The 18,060-nt window shown below is 42.5% G+C and overlaps 1 protein-coding gene across 1 annotated transcript; it reads left to right on the top strand.

Annotated features, from left to right (window-relative positions):
- Positions 1-793: 793 nt before the first annotated feature.
- On the top strand, positions 794-17,186 carry LOC142176207 (uncharacterized). Its single transcript, XM_075243324.1, has 7 exons — positions 794-941; positions 8,850-9,160; positions 14,521-14,761; positions 15,081-15,459; positions 15,546-15,904; positions 16,372-16,543; positions 16,787-17,186. Exons 1-7 carry the CDS (start codon positions 794-796, stop codon positions 17,184-17,186), a joined length of 2,010 nt encoding a protein of 669 aa, XP_075099425.1.
- The last annotated feature ends 874 nt before the right edge of the window (positions 17,187-18,060 follow it).

Raw genomic sequence — 18,060 nt, forward strand, 5'->3', positions numbered from 1 at the left:
ATTGCGAGTACTTTCCCCGGAGGAGAGCATTATGGACCATGCCGAGGGATTTTTGAATGTGTACCCGTACCTCTTTACGCTAGACCCCCTTGATGAGGGTTGTGTTCGACTTTTGTCGAAAGTACCAGGTTGCCTTGGCGTAGATTCACCCGTCATTTTGGCGGATAATATTGATGATGAGGTTCTTTGCGGAAGAAGCAGGTCTTGAATTCACTCTCAGTCATCTCATCAGGCTGTATCGACCCTTTTACCATCCAGGCCTGCTGACCCTACGATGCCGATCCACCACGCCTTCTGTTATTGACGACGAGGAAGACTGAGATCGGGGATGGATAAGACAATTTTTCCGGGTACAAACTGTCGACATTATTCCAGTGGAGTTCCTGCCTTTTCCTAAGGAATGGAATTTTACACGTAAGTGGTACACTCGTGCATTCGTAGTTTCGTTCATGGCGAAGGTGGGCTCCGTAAATGCACCTTCTTTTACTTTTTTGCAGCAATTTCGTGGATACCGGGCGAGGTTCCCGATTTGCGAATTAGGTTCGGAAGTTGGCAGCAATCTCGACTTGCAATGAGCGTAAGTGGCGAGCTTTATCTAAGGATAGGTGGGAGGCAAAACACCACAGTACGTGCTATGTGATTTGCTCCCCCCTTTTTCTATTTCTTTCCGCATACTAACCCTATCATCGTAGGCATTAGGGAGTCCCTTAAAGTGAGGTCATGCCTTTTGGGAGAGAGAGAAAGACCGCCAGCTTCGGGACTAAAGGATGATAATAATAATATTAAGCAAGAAATGCCTTTGCAGGGCGACGGTTCTCAAAGCAAGATGAACCCTGACCGGGGGCTCGGAGAGGATGTATTGACTAAGCCTGCTTCGCCTGCAATTTCTAGTTTTGGAAAGGTGGTTTCTCCCCCGCTGCCGTCTTCTTTTTTCGTCGAGGGTACTTCGAGGGATACTCAAAACCCGGGATCGTATACACCGAGCGGCCATATCCCAACCGGGGTCAGCTCTTTTGGGGATGAGGAAGCCATACTAGCAGATGTGCGCTCGACCTTCGAGGAAGCTCAGCGGTTTCACTCTGTGGTGCGTTTTGGCACAGGCCCTTTGAGTTTCGTCGTGAGGCCAGGCTGCGGAAATCTTTGGATGGGGAGAAATCCTTTAGGCTCCTTTGAGATGAAAGGGAAGTAGATTTGGCATGCTTATGGTATGAGGCGAGTTGGAGCTTGAATTATGAGAGCAACCTGAAGGGGCAGGTAGTTTTTTTTTCGAGGGAGTGTGCGTTCCTTCTTCTAGCTCCTGGGATAATGTTTCATTTATTTTAGTTGTAGAAAAAGTCGGAGGACCTGGAGCGCCTTCAGAACGAAGTTGGCGGTGCCAAGTGCGAGTATGATGAGTTAAAGGCTCAGACGGACGTTCAGGTTTCCGCGGAGAAGGGTGCTCTGGCTAAAGCCTCCACCTTTGAGGTTCAACTTAGCTTAGCTTGTGATAATAGCTTGGTTCGAATGGATATGATTACGAAGCTCGAGTCTGAGCTTTGGAAGATAAAGGTCGAGGTTGTGGATGCCCGGGATGAAGCTATAATGAGCTGAACCAAGGCTGACCAGAAAGTGGTGGTCTATTTGAAGGACACTGTCGATGCTCAAGCTGAGCTGAGAAGGACTCTTGACAGCGAGGGTAGGATCAAGGAATATGCTCGGTGTAAGTCTTGAAGGAAAATCCTCGAGGAGATCCGTGCTAGGGGCTTTGAACTCTCGGAAGAGGTAAAGCGGGCGAGGGCAGGCGAATGTGATGCCAAGTCACTCCTGTCCGACACGAGGATAGCGAGGACGAGGCCGATGAGCCATAGTCCCCAAGGGAGGCGTAGATTTCCTTTTCTGATTCTATACATAGTACTTTCAAATTATAAATGGAGCTTGAATTTTCCCGCATATATGTATAAAGGAAATCCTCATAGTTTCATTTCTTCTGCATTTCTTTTTGCCTTGATTTTAGCCAGATGAACTGGTTTTTGAGTTATAAGGAATCCTTAGATTCGTGGTATGGTCCTGAGGCTCATTAAGCTGTCTTGTAGACTCTTACGCGCTTGGTCGATATGACCTTTTAGCATAAGCCGGCGTTCGAGCTCTTATGCTTGTGCTCTTAGGCATGTCTGGTCAACTATTTTGGTTTCAGTCTCCGAGTCGGATATTGACTCGATCTCATTCGATCCTCAAGTTTTTGAATTTAGAGTTGGCCCTTAGGCTCTTATACGTTGGGTCTGTACGACTTTTTGTATGTGCTGGCGATACTGGATCTTAAGCATTGGGTTGGTACGACCTTCTGTATGTGTTGGCGATAGTGGATCTTATGCAATAAATCGATATGACCTCTTATGTGGGCTGGTGACAGAGGCTCTTACGTGTTGGTCTTAGGCATATTTAATTAACTGTTTTGGGTTTAGTCTCCGAATCGGGTTTCGACTCAAGCTCATTCGACCCTCAAGTTTTTGAATTTAGAGCTAGCCCTTAGGCTCTTATGCATTAGGTCGGTACGACCTTTTATGTGGGCTGGTGACTGAGACTCTTACGTGTTGGGTCAGTGTGACCTTTTATAGGCTTATTTTTCCCTCGTTAAGGACTTTTTGAAATAATGTTTGCCTGACTCTTCGATGGTTCGATAAAAACCTCGATTGTGAGTCATTATATGATGATGATCGAGCACCTCGGGAGGTTTAGCTCGGTGGCTGAGTATCTCAAAGCCTGTGTTTAGAAGCTGACATGGTCGAAGCTCTTTTGCCTATGTCGGGGGTAGCCTGTTTAACCGATTCTTTCCGAAGTATATTCGAAGTAATTGAAGGCCTGTGATTTATAGCGACGGTCGGGCATCCTTGAGTCGCGTTAGTTTGGCTGGTATAGCCTTGTGACCGTAGTCATTTATGTTTGGCCGGAGCCTTTTAGTCCCGAGTGGAGTAGTTTCGGCATCTATATCGAGGGTATGCCTTTTTAGGGGTCTTACAAGTTCGATATATAGTCTTAACATTGATATCAGGTTTATGCCTTTAGTAAGGTCTTACAAGTTTTACATGCCATTGAGGTCTTATAGTTTTGGATACTTGGTACAAGTATGATTCATGTCTTGCTTGAGGTCTTAAAGATATTGTCACTTGGTAAAAGTGTGGTTCATGCCTTGCTTGAGGTATTAAAGATGTTGTCACTTGGTACAAGTGTGGTTCATGCCTTGCTCGAGGTTTTAGAGATATTGTTGTTGCCTTATATAGGTCTTATGAGACCAAGGCCGCCCGCATGTGGTCTTACGACCTCGGGTTTTAATAAGTCGATGGAGATGACAATTGACGGCAGTCCACGAGTCATCGAGGGTTTCTTGGCTCGGGAGCCATTAATTGTGAACTTGATATTTCCTCATTGAGGGCTTGCAATTTTGGACTTTTCGACCCGGAGGTCATGTGGCCTTGAGTTTTCGATGCCAGTCCCTGAGTGTTTGGGACGTTTTTGGCTCTGGAGCTGTTTTGTGATCTTGATGTTGCCTCATTGAGGGCATACGAGTTAGGAGCTCCGACTCGGGGGTCGCATTGTTTTAAGTTGTTGACGCCAGTCCCCGAGTGTTCGAGACGTTTTGATAGAGGAGCCGTTTTTGCAAAAATACCGAGTTTTCTTGAAGCGCAAAATGCTTTTGGGAAATATTCTTTGATTACTTGGTACAAGTATACATGCCTTTGCTGTTAAGGGATCAGTTGTTCTATACGAACACGGTTCGTTCGACCGTTTGGCCTGGTACATTATTTTCCTATCGAGATCCTTTTGGGTGTATCTTGGCTTCTCTGAGTAGGTGACCTTCCGGGGGGATGCCCCACAATATTCGAGGTTGATTGCAAAAGAAGTCTTGGATACTTGTTGAGTCTTCCTTAGGTAGCATATGGATGTTGCCTCGTTAAAAACATTGTCGGTAAAACCCTTTTTGGGATAAAAACCCGGTCAAAGAAAAAGAGTGCAACACATGCTTTTGGAACCTAAGGCCTTCGAGTTGGAGAGTACTTTGGCCGTTTTGATTGGATACCTGCACTCAGGTTAGTGTAGAATGTAATTGAAAGTGAAAGGAGACGGTCATACCTTAGTATAGAATATGCTGGCGGTGTTTCGATCCCTGATATGATTTAGTCACTTGTGATGAGGACGCGGTACGGTCCCCTGCTTTGTTTAGTCGGGAATAGATGAGAGTGTAACTTGTTATTGCTATTTTACTATTTGCTTATACTTCGGCTCCTTCGAAGGTGGAGGTACCGATGTGTCGGGGCCACATCGTGCATCGCGAACATTTCTCTCGCCACATGTTGTTCCCCGTAGACGGTTTTAATCCCATCCTTTGTTGGGAATTTCATCATTTGATGGAGGGTGGATGGTACTTCTCTCATACAGTGTATCCATGGCCTTCCGAGCAAGGCGTTGTACCTCATGTCTCCTTCGATGACATGGAATTTTGAATTTTGGGTTTTGCCGGCCACGTTGACTTGGAGGGTGATTTCCTCTTTCGTTGTTTCGCTCGCCATGTTGAATCTGTTGAGGACTCGATAGGCGGGAAAGATTTTGTCAAGCAGTTCGAGCTGCTCTACCACCCTGACCTGATAATGTTGGTCGAGCTACTTACATCCACAAGTACACGTTTAATTTGAAATGTATTTACAAGAAAAGAGATTACCAGTGCATCGTTGTGAGGCTGAGACAAGGTCTCGATGTCCTCGTTTGGGGTTAGGGTCGTGATAGGTATGTAACCCCGAGTTCGCTTTTCTCTGGTGATGGATATTTTTGTTCTTCTCATCATGGGTTCCTATGGGGAACTGATGCCTCCCAAGATCATGTGGATGACATGTTATGGCTCATTCGTTTTGTTCTTCTTGGTCGCCTCTCTTTCCCGGAACTAATTTTTGGCCCGGTCGCTTAAGGAACTCTCGGAGGTGACCTTTACTGAGTAGTCTGGCTACTTCTTCTCGGAGCTGGTGGCAATCATCGGTCCTATGGCCGTGCATGTTATGGAATTCACACACTAAATTATGATTTCTTTGCGAGGAATCTGATTGCACAGGCCTGGGCCACCTGACATCTCTGATTTTACTGATGGCGAACACGATGTCTGATACATCAACATTGAAGTTGTACTCCAACAAGCTCGGTGCCTCCGTTGGCCCTATGTGCCTACAAATCCAGCTCTGTTGAAGATTCCTCGAGGATTCTGGCTTCGGTCCATTCTTTGATCATTGCGAGGTATGTTACGCCTCGGGGCATTTCTCCTGTCTTCGGTGTATGGCTGGTGCCTTTATTTGTTTGGCTTTGGCTCCTTCGCTAGAAGCCTGCTTGGGTATACTAAGCCCGAGGGGCTCCTAGTTGGTCATCCTTGACCCTGATTTTTGATTGTGAACGTCTGACCAGGTCACGACAGGATACTCAACTAGATTCTGTTTCAACTGCTTCGAAGCCACTGAGCTTCGTTTGTTCAGACCTTGAGTGAAGGCCTGAACTACCTAGTCATCGGAGACTGGTGGTAGTTCCATTCGTTCCATTTGAAAGAGAGATACGAACTCTCGCAACATTTCGTTCTCCATCTGCTTGATTTTGAAGACGTCAGACTTCCTTATTGCTACTTTGATGGCACCAACTTGTGCCTTTAATAAAGAATCTGCCAGCATGGCCAATAAGTCTATGGAGTTAGGAGCTAGGTTGTGATACCAGATCATGGCCCCTTTAGAGAGCAATCTCCGAACGTTTTCAGTAGGATAGACTCGATTTCGTCGTCCTTTAGGTTGTTACCCTTCACTGCACAAGCGTAAGAGGTAACATGCTCATTGGGGTTTGAGGTTCTTTTGTACTTCGGAAGCTCGGACATTCTGAACTTCTTTGGAATGGGGTGGGGCCGCTTCCTGTGGGAACGGCTTTTGCACGAACTTCTTCAAGTCTACCCCTTTTAGAATCGGGGGCGCACCCGGAATTTGATCGACCCTGGAATTGTAGGACTCTACCTTCTTGTCATTGGCTTCTATCTTTTTCTCACCCGACTCGATCCTCTTTTTTTGAGGTCCTCGAGCATCTTTACGATAGCGGGGTCGGCTACCGACCCGTTGTTGCTTGATTTCTCTGGTACCTGCTCGGTCGGTGGGGCCATGCCTGATGCTACCGTGCTGGGAGTTTTCTGGTGACTTTGCAACTGAGTAATCGCTAGCTGTTGTGCTTGTAACATTTCAAAAATAATGTGAAGGCTAACCTCCCGTTCTTCCGTAGTTGGGGTTTTCTGAGCTTCTTGTTGGTCTCCTTGGTGCACACTCCTATTAGTATGGGAGCTTATCTTGACATGTTTGGCGTCACGTGAGACTGCATCCACTGAAATTGGTCCTGGTGCATTCTCAAGGTTTCGTGGTGGTACACTAACACCTGGAACATCCACACCATTTTCTCCATGGTTCTCAAGATTGTTGTTCACTGAGTTAGACATTTTAACTTGAAATCAAAGATCTTGGGCAAGAAAAAATATGAAAGATAACTTGCGTTATGTAGTTAAACCAGCAAGAAAATAATCACTATTATTTTTAGCCCCACGATGGGTGCCAAACTGTTACCGTGAAAATGGTTATAACGATCAAATTTGATTTTGTGGTTCTAAAAATACATGATCTATTTTTATGATAGGTTTAAAGCAATGGATGCTAAGTAAAAGGTTAGAAATCAAGATTATAGATTAGAGACGGTATGATGATCGAACCAAAATAGTTGTTGAGTCTGATGTCCACCGAGGGCGGTCGATAGAGACTAACAGTTAGAATAAAATCAATGACGGTTCTTTAGGGACAATAATAAGCAATAAATGATGATCAATAAATAGAACACAATAAATATAAGCAATAAATGAAGTAATGAGATCAAGAGAATATGTTAGAGAGTAGAGAGAATGTTCTTGTGTATTTAGTATTGAGCAACAGATGTTTCCAAAATGACAAGGATCCCCTTTATATATGAGGGGAAATCCCAACATAGTACAAATACATTTATTACAAAGATATGGAGATGGAACAACTAGTTAATGCTATGATGCGAGCTTAGACTAGCCTGATAGACTTTGTCGGCTCTAGCTACAAGCCTTGGGAACTTCCCACTTTCTCTTCGTAACTGTTGGTCTGTACTGCATCGAGGTAGAGCATTGATGGACCTTGAGGGATGAAACTCGACCGTGGTCTTGAGCCTTCGAGATGCGCCTTCGACGCATCGTAATGATGGAAAATTGGACCCTCCTATTTTATCGTATATAATGGTTTCAGCGGTGTTTCTTTGGGAGAGCAGTCGTACCACAACAGGGGTCGTCCTTATAGGCCCGCTCAGATGGCTCATCTGGTTCATCATGGTGCATCAACTAGTCATGGTTCATATAGTGCTCATTCGGATCAGTCATCATTCAAGCGTTACCCGCGCAGAGTTCCTACCATGCCTCGTCTTCCCTGGTTTATACAGGTAGTTCTGCGGGTTGCAGCAACTCTGTTTGAGCAAAGGTTGTTTTAAGTGTGGGGACTTGAGTCATCTCAAGAGAGATTGTCCTAGACTGTTGAGCGGAGTTCCGTAGAAAAATTCTCAGCCGATGATACCAACACTAGCAGCTGCACCACTCGCTCAGAGTAGGGCCTAGACAAATAGAGATCACCTTAGAAAGGGAGGTCGATCATGTGGTAGATAGGCCCGATGCTATGCTTTCCCTTTCAGGACAAAGGCCGTTGCTTTAGACACAATGATTATAGGTATTGTCTCAGTATTCCATAGGGATGCTTGTATATTATTCAACCCTGGTTCCACTTATTTGTATGTATCATCATATTTTTCTCGCTATATGGATATGACCCGTGAGTCCTTAGTTTCACCTATTCATGTATCTGTGCTGGTGGGTTATTTATATTATTATGGACCATGTGTGTCGGTCGTGTGTGGTGACAATTGGAGGATTGGATACTAGAGTTGATCCCTTATTTCTTAGTATGGTTGATTTCAACATGATTCTGGGTATGAATTGGTTGTCCCTATGTCATGCTATTCTAGATTGTCACGCTAAGATTGTGACATTGGCGATGCTGGATTACCTAGGATCAACTGGATATGTTCTCTAGGATATGTTCCCAGTAGGGTGATTTCATATCTGAAGGTCCAACGGATGGTTAGGAAGGGGTGTTTGTCATTTTTAGATTTCGTGAGCGATGTTGGTGCTTATACTTCTACTATTGATTCTGTTCTGATAGTGCGAGACTTTCCGGATGTGTTTCCTGTAGACTTGCTAGGCATGCCACCCAACAAGGTATATTAATTTTTGGTATTGACTTGGTACCGGGCAATCAGCCCATTTTTATTCCTCTATATCGTATCGCACCACCAGAGTTGAAGGAATTGAAAGAGCAGCTTCAGGAGTTTCTTGATAAGGGGTTCATTAGGCTGAGTGTGTCATCTTGGGGTGCACTGTTCTGTTTGTGAAGAAGAAGGATGGTACTATGCAAATGTGTATTGACTATAGGCAGTTGAACAAAGTTGTAATTAAGAACAAGTATCCTTTGTCGCGCATTGATGACTTATTTCACTAGTTTCAGGGAGCTAGGGTGTTCTCTAAGATTGATTTGAGGTCTGGGTATTACTAGTTAACGATTCGGGACTCAAATATTCTGTTGACAACATTCAGGACCTGCTATGGTCACTATAAGTTCCTTATGATTTCTTTTGGGCTGACCAACAGCCCTAGTAGCAATCATGCATCTGATGAGCAGTGTATTCCAGCCATATCTTGATTCGTTGTCATAATATTTATTGATGATATCATAGTGTACTCTCATATCCAGGAAGAGCATACATATCATCTGAGGATTGTACTACAGAGGTAGAGGGAGGAGAATCTTATGCCAAGTTATCCAAGAGTGAGTTTTGGCTCAGTTCGGTGGCGCTCTTGGAGCATGTGGTGTCTAGTGAGGGGATTAAGGTGGATTTGAAGAATATTGAGGTGGTTCAGGGTTGGCCTAGACCGTCCTCAACTATTGAGATTCAGAGTTTCCTCGGCTCTGCCGGATATTATCATTATTTCGTGGAGGGTTTCTCGTCCATTGCATCACCATTGGAAAGGTTGACCCAGAAGGGTACCCCATTCAAGTTGTCGGTGAGTGTGAGGAGAGCTTTCAAAATCTCAGACTACCTTGACCACAACTGTAGTTCTAGTTATGTCTTCGGCATCGGGTTCTTATACAATATATTGTGATGTTTCTCAGATTGGTATTGGGTGTGTCTTGATGTAGGAGGGTATAATGATTGCTTATGCTTCACACCAGTTGAAGCCCCATGAGAAAAACTACCTTGTTCATGATTTGGAGTTGGCAGCCATCATTCATGCATTGAAGATTTGGAGGTATTATCTCTACGGTGTGTCTTGTGAGTTATTTACAGATCATCGGAGTGTTCAACACTTGTTCAAGCAAATGGATCTAAATTTGAGGCAGCGGAGATGGTTTGAGCTGCTAAAGGACTATAATATCACCATTTTGTATCATCCTTGGAAGGCCAACGTAGTGGCCGATGCCTTGAGTAGAAAGGCACTGTGTATGGGTAACATTGCTTTTATTCCTATTGGTGAGAGACTGCTTTCATCAGATGTTCAGGCTTTGGCCAATGAGTTCATGAGGTTAGATGTGTCGGAGCCTAGTTGGGTTATAGATTTTATGGTTTCTCGGTCATCCTTATGTGATCGTATCAGAGAGCATCAGTAAGATGACCCCTATTTAATTATCCTTAAGGACACAGTTCAACATGGTGGTGCCAAGGAGGCTTTTATTGGAGATGATAGGGCGTTGTGGATGGATGGTCGGATTTCTGGGCCCAATATAGATGGGTTGTGTAAGTTAATTCTTGAGGAGGCCCACAATTCTTGGTATTCTATTCATCCTAGTGCTGCAAAGATGTACTAGGACTGTGGCAACACTATTTGTGGATGACGATGAAGAAAGACATAGTAGAGTTTGTAGCTTAATGCTTGAATTGTCGGTAGGTGAAGTACGAGCATCGGAGAATGCACGGTTTTATTTAGAGGCTTTAGATTCTAAAGTGGAAATAGGATAGTATCACTATGGACTTCGTAGTTTAACTTCCACAGACCTTGAAGAATTTTGATGTTATTCGGGTGATTGTGGACCGCTAAGTCAGTGCACTTTATTCTAGTTGGGACTACCTATTATTCGGAGCAGTTGGTGAGATCTATATCCGTGAGATTGCCTTCACGGTGTGTCGGTGTCTATCATTTCAGATTCGGGCACGCAGTTCACATTGATGTTTTGGAGGGCAGTGCCACGAGGGTAAGGCACATAGGTTGAGTTGAGTATAACATTCCACCCTTAGAAGAACGAACAATCCAAGTGCACTATTTAGATATTAGAGGATATGTTACACGCTTGCATCATGGATTTCGGGGGTTATTGGGATCAGTTTCTACCATTTGCAGAGTTTGCCTACAATAACAACTACCAATTGATTATTCAAATGGCTTCATATGAGGCCTTGTATGGGAGATAGTGTCAGTCTCTAGTTGGTTAGCTTAAGCAGGGTGAGGCTAGGATATTAGGTACTGACTTGGTTCATGACACTTTTGACAAGCTTAAGTTGATTAACTACCGGCTTCGCACGACATAGTCTAGACAGAAGAGTTATGGTGATCGGAAGGTTCGTGATGTTGCTTACATGTTGGGAGACAATGTATTGCTGGGAGTTTCACCCATGAAGGGAGTTATAGGATTCAGGAAGAAGTGCAAGTTGAGCCCTCTATATATTGGTCCGTTTGAGGTGCTTGAGAGGATTGGGGAGGTGGCTTACATGCATGCATTACCACCTAGTCTATCAAGTGTTCATCTAGTGTTTCATGTTTCCATGCTTCGAAAGTATTTCAGTGATCCGTATCATGTTTTGCACTTCAACATGGTTCAATTAGATTGGGATTTGGCTTATGATATGGAGTTGGTGTCCATTTTGGATCGGCATGTTCGAAAGTTAAGGTCAAAGAATATAGCTTCAGTGAAGGTGCAGTGGAGAGGTCATCCAATCGAGAAGTCTACTTGGGAGACGGGGCGGAGATGCGGAGCAGATATCCACATGTATTTTAGACTCTAGGTATGATTCTAGACCCATTTGAGGAGGAACATTATTTAAGAGAGGGAGAATGTAATGACTTGGTCGGTAGTTTTGAATATTATAGCCTCTTTCCCTCCATTTATTGCTTATTCTATGCTCATTTGTTGTTACATGACTTGCCCGGGGGGTTGGTTGGGATCTGGGGATGTTCCGAAGTGAATTGGGACACTTAGTCCAAAGGTAGGAAGCCTAAGTTGCAATAGTTGACCGGATGATGACTTATGTATAAATGACCCCGGAATGGAGTTTTGATGGTTCCAATAGCTCTATATGGTGATTTTGGACTAAGGAGTGTGTTCGGATATTGATTTGGTGGCCCATAGGTGATTTTGGCTTGAATTGGCGAAAGTTGAAAAGCTTAAAGTTTGATCGAGAGTTGACATTGTGGTTTTCGGGATCTTATTTTGGTTAGAAAAATTAGAATAGGTCCGTTGTGTCATTTATGACTTGTATGCAAATTTTAGGTCAATGGGAGTTGGTTTGATAGGTTTCGGCATCGATTGTAGAAGTTCGAAATTCATTAGTTTCAATAGGCTTGAATTGAGGTTTGATTCATGTTTTGATGTGATTTGAGGTTTCGGCTAAGTTCATATCGTGTTTTAGGACTTGTTGGTATGTTTGGATGGGGTCCCGGGGGCCTCAGGTGGATTTTAGATGGTTAACAGATCAAATTTGGACTTGGAGCATTGCTGAGATTTGCTGAACTTCTAGTATGATCGCACGTGCGATGGGAGTGGCCGTAGGTGCGATGCCGCAGATGTGGCCTTATGTTGTGGAAGTGAGTGTGGGCCGCTAGGACCATAGAAGCGAAGTCACTTCTACGATGAAGGGAAGCACATGAGCAGGCATGGTCGCAAGTGCTACATTTCCTCCACAGGCGCGCGTGTGCAGATGCAGGTGTATTTCTGCAGAAGCAGAGGGACTGGTCTTGAGTGGGATGCACAGGTGCACTCCATTTTATGCAGGAGAAGTTCCACAGAACTAGACCTCATGGTCGTAGAAACAGAATCACTGGGCAGTTAAGGTGTGTTCGAGGGTTTGAGTTCATTTTTATCTTTTGGACCTAGAGAGCTTGGTTTGTGGTGATGTTTCGATGGATTTTCAAAGAAATCATCGAGGTAAGTGATTCTAACTTTGTTTTGGCAATTATACATCAATCCATCGTTATTTTTGTTATTTAATTAGTGATTTGAGTTGGAAAATTTAGGGAAAAATTATGAAACTTGATAGACCGAATTTTGGAGATTTGAAAGGTGATTTGAGGTCGGATTTGAATATTTTTAGTATGGTTGGACTCGTTATTGAATGGGTGTTCGCGTTTTGTAACTTTTGTTGGATTCCGAGATGTGGCCTCAGGGTTGACTTTTATTTTGTTTAAAGATCTAACTTTATCATTTGGAGTCCATTCCTATAGCTTTTATCGATAGTATTACATTATTTTTAGCTAGATTTGAGCCTTCTGGAGGTTGATACGCGTGGGAAGCTAGTGGAGTGATTTAATTTTTTTTGAGGTATGTGTCTTATTTAAACTCGGTTGAGGCACTAGTTTCCTGAATTATTGTGATAGCTATGTGCTATTGGGTGCGCACATGCGTGGGGAAGAATCCATATGTGGGCATCTGGATTATTTATTCATGTTCGGGTTGTGCTCGGGCTCTTATAAGACTTGAATTTGACTATTAAATCTTAATCTATGATGCTTCACACATTTATTACATTGTTTTGAACTATTTAAGCCACGATTGAAGCTATGTAGGGGCTTAATCCCTTAATGAACTAATAAATGTTATTCTTCTCTAAAATTTCCGGTTTAAGCTATGACAGTACACTTGCACATGCTTACACTTTAGCATGTCATTTATACCAGTCCAGGAGCATGAGATTTGATATTCACTCATTTCATACATGCGTACTTGTTCAATTGATCCTGTATGATATATTTGGACTGGAGGCCTATGACCATGCCGGGCGGATTGTGTTGTTGTGCCAGTGACCATATGGAGTGAATTGTGTTACTGGCACATGAGTTGTCCGTGCAAGACATGAGTTCTCCATGTGGGTTCTATTATTAGAACATGAGTTATCCATGTAGCACGTGAGTTGTCCGTGCAACGTGTGGATAAAAATACATCCCTTTAAGGTCACCCTCTCATGTTTATCTTGTGATGGTGTACACACGGTTATTGATAATACAGATCAGTGGTTTGGAGCGAATATGGAAAAGTTTAGGATATCTGAATAGTGTTTTCTTGGATTTTGCATTTCATCTTTAATTGTAATTTCCTTGATCATTTATCTGGTTTAACTGCATATCACCTCTATATGGAAAGATATTGTCCGAGCAAGTTATTTGTGAAATTTTACACATACACACACGGATGTTTTCTCGCTAAACTTGATGAGTTGATTTCAATATTATTCTGCATTGGAATTAAAGATGAAACTGCATAGGTGATAGCTAGTATCATTAATAATTTGTCCTCCTTTTACCTTGTCGTGTTTATTTATGATACTTATTGAGTACATTATGTCGATTGTACTCATACTATACTCTGTAATTAATTGTGCAGATCTAGTTGTGGGGACCAGATTTTAGCAGTAGGTTGCTTTTCAGACTATCTACTAGAGGCGAGGTAGCGCTACATCCTTGGTCGCAGTTTGATTTGTCTTTTCCTTTCATACTGTTGTTATAATTCAGACAACGTATTTATTGATCAGCTTCAGACTTATATTCCATTGTAGTATCTCATGACTCCGTACTTAATAGTTTCTGGGGGGATTCACATTGTATTATCAATTTTTTATTGTATTGAGACCTCATGTTTATGCTGTTTCTACAGATTTCATTATCATGTTGCCTTGGTTATCATGTTTCGACTTGCATAACCGGTGTGTTAGCCGCCATCATGACGGGTTGGGATTTTGGGTCGTGACATAGATCCAAGTTCCACCTTGGCGTATATTTCTCCATTTGTTGCTAGTAAATGCGGTAAAGATCCTGAATTGTTACATCAACCGTTTGAAGTGTCCATGCCTATAGGTGAATCCGTGATAGTTATACGAATATATAAAGGGTGCGATGTGATGATTCATGACCGTTATACCTTAGCTGATTTAAATGAATTAGAGATGATTAAATTTGACGTCATTATGGGGATGAACTAGTTGGCTTCGTGTTATGCCACCATGGATTGTTGCGCAAAAGTTTTTCACTTTAATTTTCTAGGAGAACCCGTTATTGAATGGAAGGGTGATGTTGCAGCGCCAAGAGGGAAGTTTATTTCTTACCTTAAGGCTCGAAAGATGATTGTGAAGGGGTGTATCTATCACTTGGTGTGAATGTAGGATGCAGAGGCAAAGCCTCCCACCCTCCATTTGGTTCCTGTTTTTAGTGAATTTCCCGATGTGTTTTCCGATGAGCTTCTGGGTATCTCGAGAGAGAGTGTGAGAGAGATTGAGTTTTCCATCGATGTGCCACCCTATACAATACCATTATCTATTCCTCTGTATAGGATGGCTCCTGCCGAGTTGAAGGAATTAAAAGCTCAATTGAAAGATTATTTAGATAAGGGCTTCATTAGACCGAGTACTTCCCCGTGAGAGCTCCTGTACTATCTGTTTGAATGAAAGACGGTTCGTTGAGTATGTGCATTGATTATCGACAACGGAACAAGATAACCATTAAGAAACAATATATGCTCCCGAGGATCTATGACCTCAGATTTGGGTATCATCAGTTAATAAGCAAGGAAGAAGATATTCTAAAGATAGCCTTTTGGACCAGATATAGCCACTACAAATTTCTCGTTATGTCTTTGGTCTAACCAACGCACTAGTAGAATTTATGGATCAAATGAATCGAGTGTTCAAGCCATTTTTGGATATATGTTTTATCGTGTTCATAGATGATATTTTGGTATATTCTGTGATCATAAGTAGAACACGTAGAGCATTTGCAAAAGGTTCTATTCACACTCCGGGATCACAAGTTATACGCCAAGTTTTCCAAGTGAGAGTTCTGGTTGAACTCAGTAGTTTTTATGGGCATATAGTATCAGATGAGGGCATCAAAGTTGATCATCGAAAGGTTGAAGCAGTTAAGAATTGGCCAAGCCCCACAAATCCAATCGAGGTGTGCAGTTTCTTGGGCTTAGGTGGTTACTACCGTATGTTAGTGGAAAATTTCTCGTCTATAGCTACTCCATTAACAATGTTGATGCATAAGGTAGAAAAATTCGGGTGGACCGATGTTAGCAAGAAGAGCTTTCAAGAGTTAAGGGAAAGGTTAACATCAGCGCTAGTTGTAACTCTTTTCGAAGGACCCGAGGGGTACATTATATATTATGATGCCTCTAGAGTGGGTTGGGCAGTGTTCAAATGAAACATGGGAAAATTTTTGCTTATGCTTCGAGACCACTAAGAAAGCAGAAGAAGAATTACCCCACTCATGACTTGGAGCTAGCAGCCGTTATATTTTCCTTGATGTTATGGCATCACTATCTTTATGGAGTTCATGTCAACATATACACCAATCATAAGATCTTGAAGTACATATTCAAGCAAATAGAATTTAACCTGAGGCAACAAAGATGGCTTGAATTGTTAAAGGATTACGACGTTGGTATTTTGTACCACCCCAAGAAGGCAAACATTGTGGCTGATGCATTAAGTCAGAAATCCATGTGCAACCTAGAAGATTATAAGTTGGAAATGGCTAACAGTTGTACCGGTTGGCTAACTTAAGTATATGATTGGTCGATACCAGTAGCGGAGGTGCCATAGATTGAAATGTTGTCGAGTCCTCGCTTGTAATACATTATGGAAATAGTGTGTCCGATGTTGGGAGACTCTAAAGGCAGATATTGGCGGAGATTAACCAATCCCGATATTCTATTCATCCGGGGTCAACCAAGATCTATCACAATCTTCGACATATATACTGGTGGAATGGCATGAAGAGGAGCATTGATAAATACATCGCTCAGTGTCTAAATTGCCAACATGTTAAGGCTGAACACCAAAAACCTGGAGGATTCCTTCAGAATATGGAAATTCCAACCTAGAAATAGGAGATTTTCAACATGGATTTTCTTATAGGGCTACCACAATCATGTCGAAGATCTGATTCCATATGGGTTATCGTAGATTGACTTACCAAGTCAGCTCATTTCTTACTAGTTAAGACTATCTTCTCAGCTGAAGAATATGCCAAGTTATACATTAAGGAAATAGTTCGTCTTCATGGGGTTCTTGTTTCCATCGTTTCAGATAGAGTTGCCCTATTTATAGCTAAAATTCTTGAGATTAGTCCAAAAAGGACTGGCTACCAAAATCAACCTCAGTACTGCTTTTCATCAACAAACAGACGGTCAGGCTGAACGCACCATTCAGACGCTCGAGGACATGTTATGAGCCTATGTTTTCGACTTTAAAGGAAATTGGGAAGATCATCTACAACTCATCGAATTTTCCTACAACCACAACAACCATGCTAGTATTCGAATGGTGTCGTAAGAGGCCCTATACAAGTGAAAGTGCAGATTTCCTATCATCTGGTTCAAAGTTGGTGAAACAAATTTATTGGATAATAAGTTGGTGCAACATGCTGTAGAAAAGGTGAAAACGATTCAAAGTCAGTTATTGATCGCTCAAAGCAGGCAAAAGTCTTACTTAGATACCCGAAAATGAGATTTGGAGTTTGCTTGGGAGACTGGGTATTCCTAAGGGTGTCACTTAAGAAAGGCGTGATGAGGTTCGTTAAGAAGGGTAAACTAAGTCCCCGGTATATTAGGCCATATCAAATTATTCAGAAAGTTAGTCAAGTGTCTTTTAAGCTTGAGTTGCCCCCGAAGTTGGAAGGACTGCATCTGGTATTCCATGTGTCTATGCTCAGAAAGTTCTTGAGTGATCCACCTGATATTACCCCTATTAACGATATTCAGGTCATTGAGGATCTATCCTACGAAGAAGTTCCGATGGCTATCCTAGATCGTCAAGCACGTAAGGTGTGAACTAAAGAAAATGCTTCAGTTAAAGTACTTTGAAGGAACAATAATGAAGAAGAAATGACCTAGGAAGCTGAAGAAGACTTGAAATCCATGTATCCTCCATTTATTCCATACTATGGGGGGGGGGGGGCACAATGAAACTACAAGGGCGAACTCCACTCAGAATGACTAAAGAAGTTTGAAGGAGTGACTACGATTCAACATTCGATGACTAATGTTCCGAAGGGGGTATGATATTACACCCACATACGAAGTTGGACGATTTTTGAGGTTTAAGTACAACCAACCAGATGGCGACATATTAATGGGAAAAAAGGGGCAACTATATGTGACATTATTTCAAAAGATATCCCACCGGCTACAACAATTGGTGCAGGTCGACCCATTTTGCATGTGGTGGGGCGGAATTTCCTAGGGTTGATGTGGTATAAAAAGGCGGTCTAGTTATTTCTCACTCATTTTAGATGATATCCCCAACATTAATTTTTCCAAAATGCTCTTAAACACCCTTTATAATTCCTCAAATATTCTAAGGCTAAATCGAAGTTGAATCTAGCAGGATTTAGCGTCAGGAAGCTTTAATCATCACTATAATATCTATTGTCTTGTTGTGTTGACTCTGGAGATTCATTGGAGGACGAGTTAACCACCATAAAGGGTAGCTAGCTCTTCAACAAGGAATATAGGACAACTTTCCTTTCTGGCATGACTTGTTGTAAACGTCTTTCTCTTTGAAGGATTTCTATGTTCTAAGATTGGTTTGGTCTAAGCCCTTCCTAGTGACGTTGCACTGTCCTTATATATCTTCTCATTGGTAACGTCTCACAAGTTGAAGTGCTTTTGGATAAGTATCCCAAAGTTATAAAGTATGATTCAT

The sequence above is a fragment of the Nicotiana tabacum genome, chromosome 22 (genome assembly GCF_000715075.1).
Source record: "Nicotiana tabacum cultivar K326 chromosome 22, ASM71507v2, whole genome shotgun sequence".
Taxonomy (NCBI): Eukaryota; Viridiplantae; Streptophyta; class Magnoliopsida; order Solanales; family Solanaceae; genus Nicotiana; species Nicotiana tabacum.

What these genes read in the sequence shown, in the direction of transcription:
- LOC142176207 (XM_075243324.1), top strand. Translation starts at nt 794, where the DNA reads ATGCCTTTGCAGGGCGACGGTTCTCAAAGCAAGATGAACCCTGACCGG. An exon ending in GTCTTCTTTTTTCGTCGAGG is followed by an intron (nt 942 to 8,849) that starts GTACTTCGAGGG and finishes TCTCATATCCAG; the next exon opens with GAAGAGCATACATATCATCT. An exon ending in GTACCCCATTCAAGTTGTCG is followed by an intron (nt 9,161 to 14,520) that starts GTGAGTGTGAGG and finishes GTGTGAATGTAG; the next exon opens with GATGCAGAGGCAAAGCCTCC.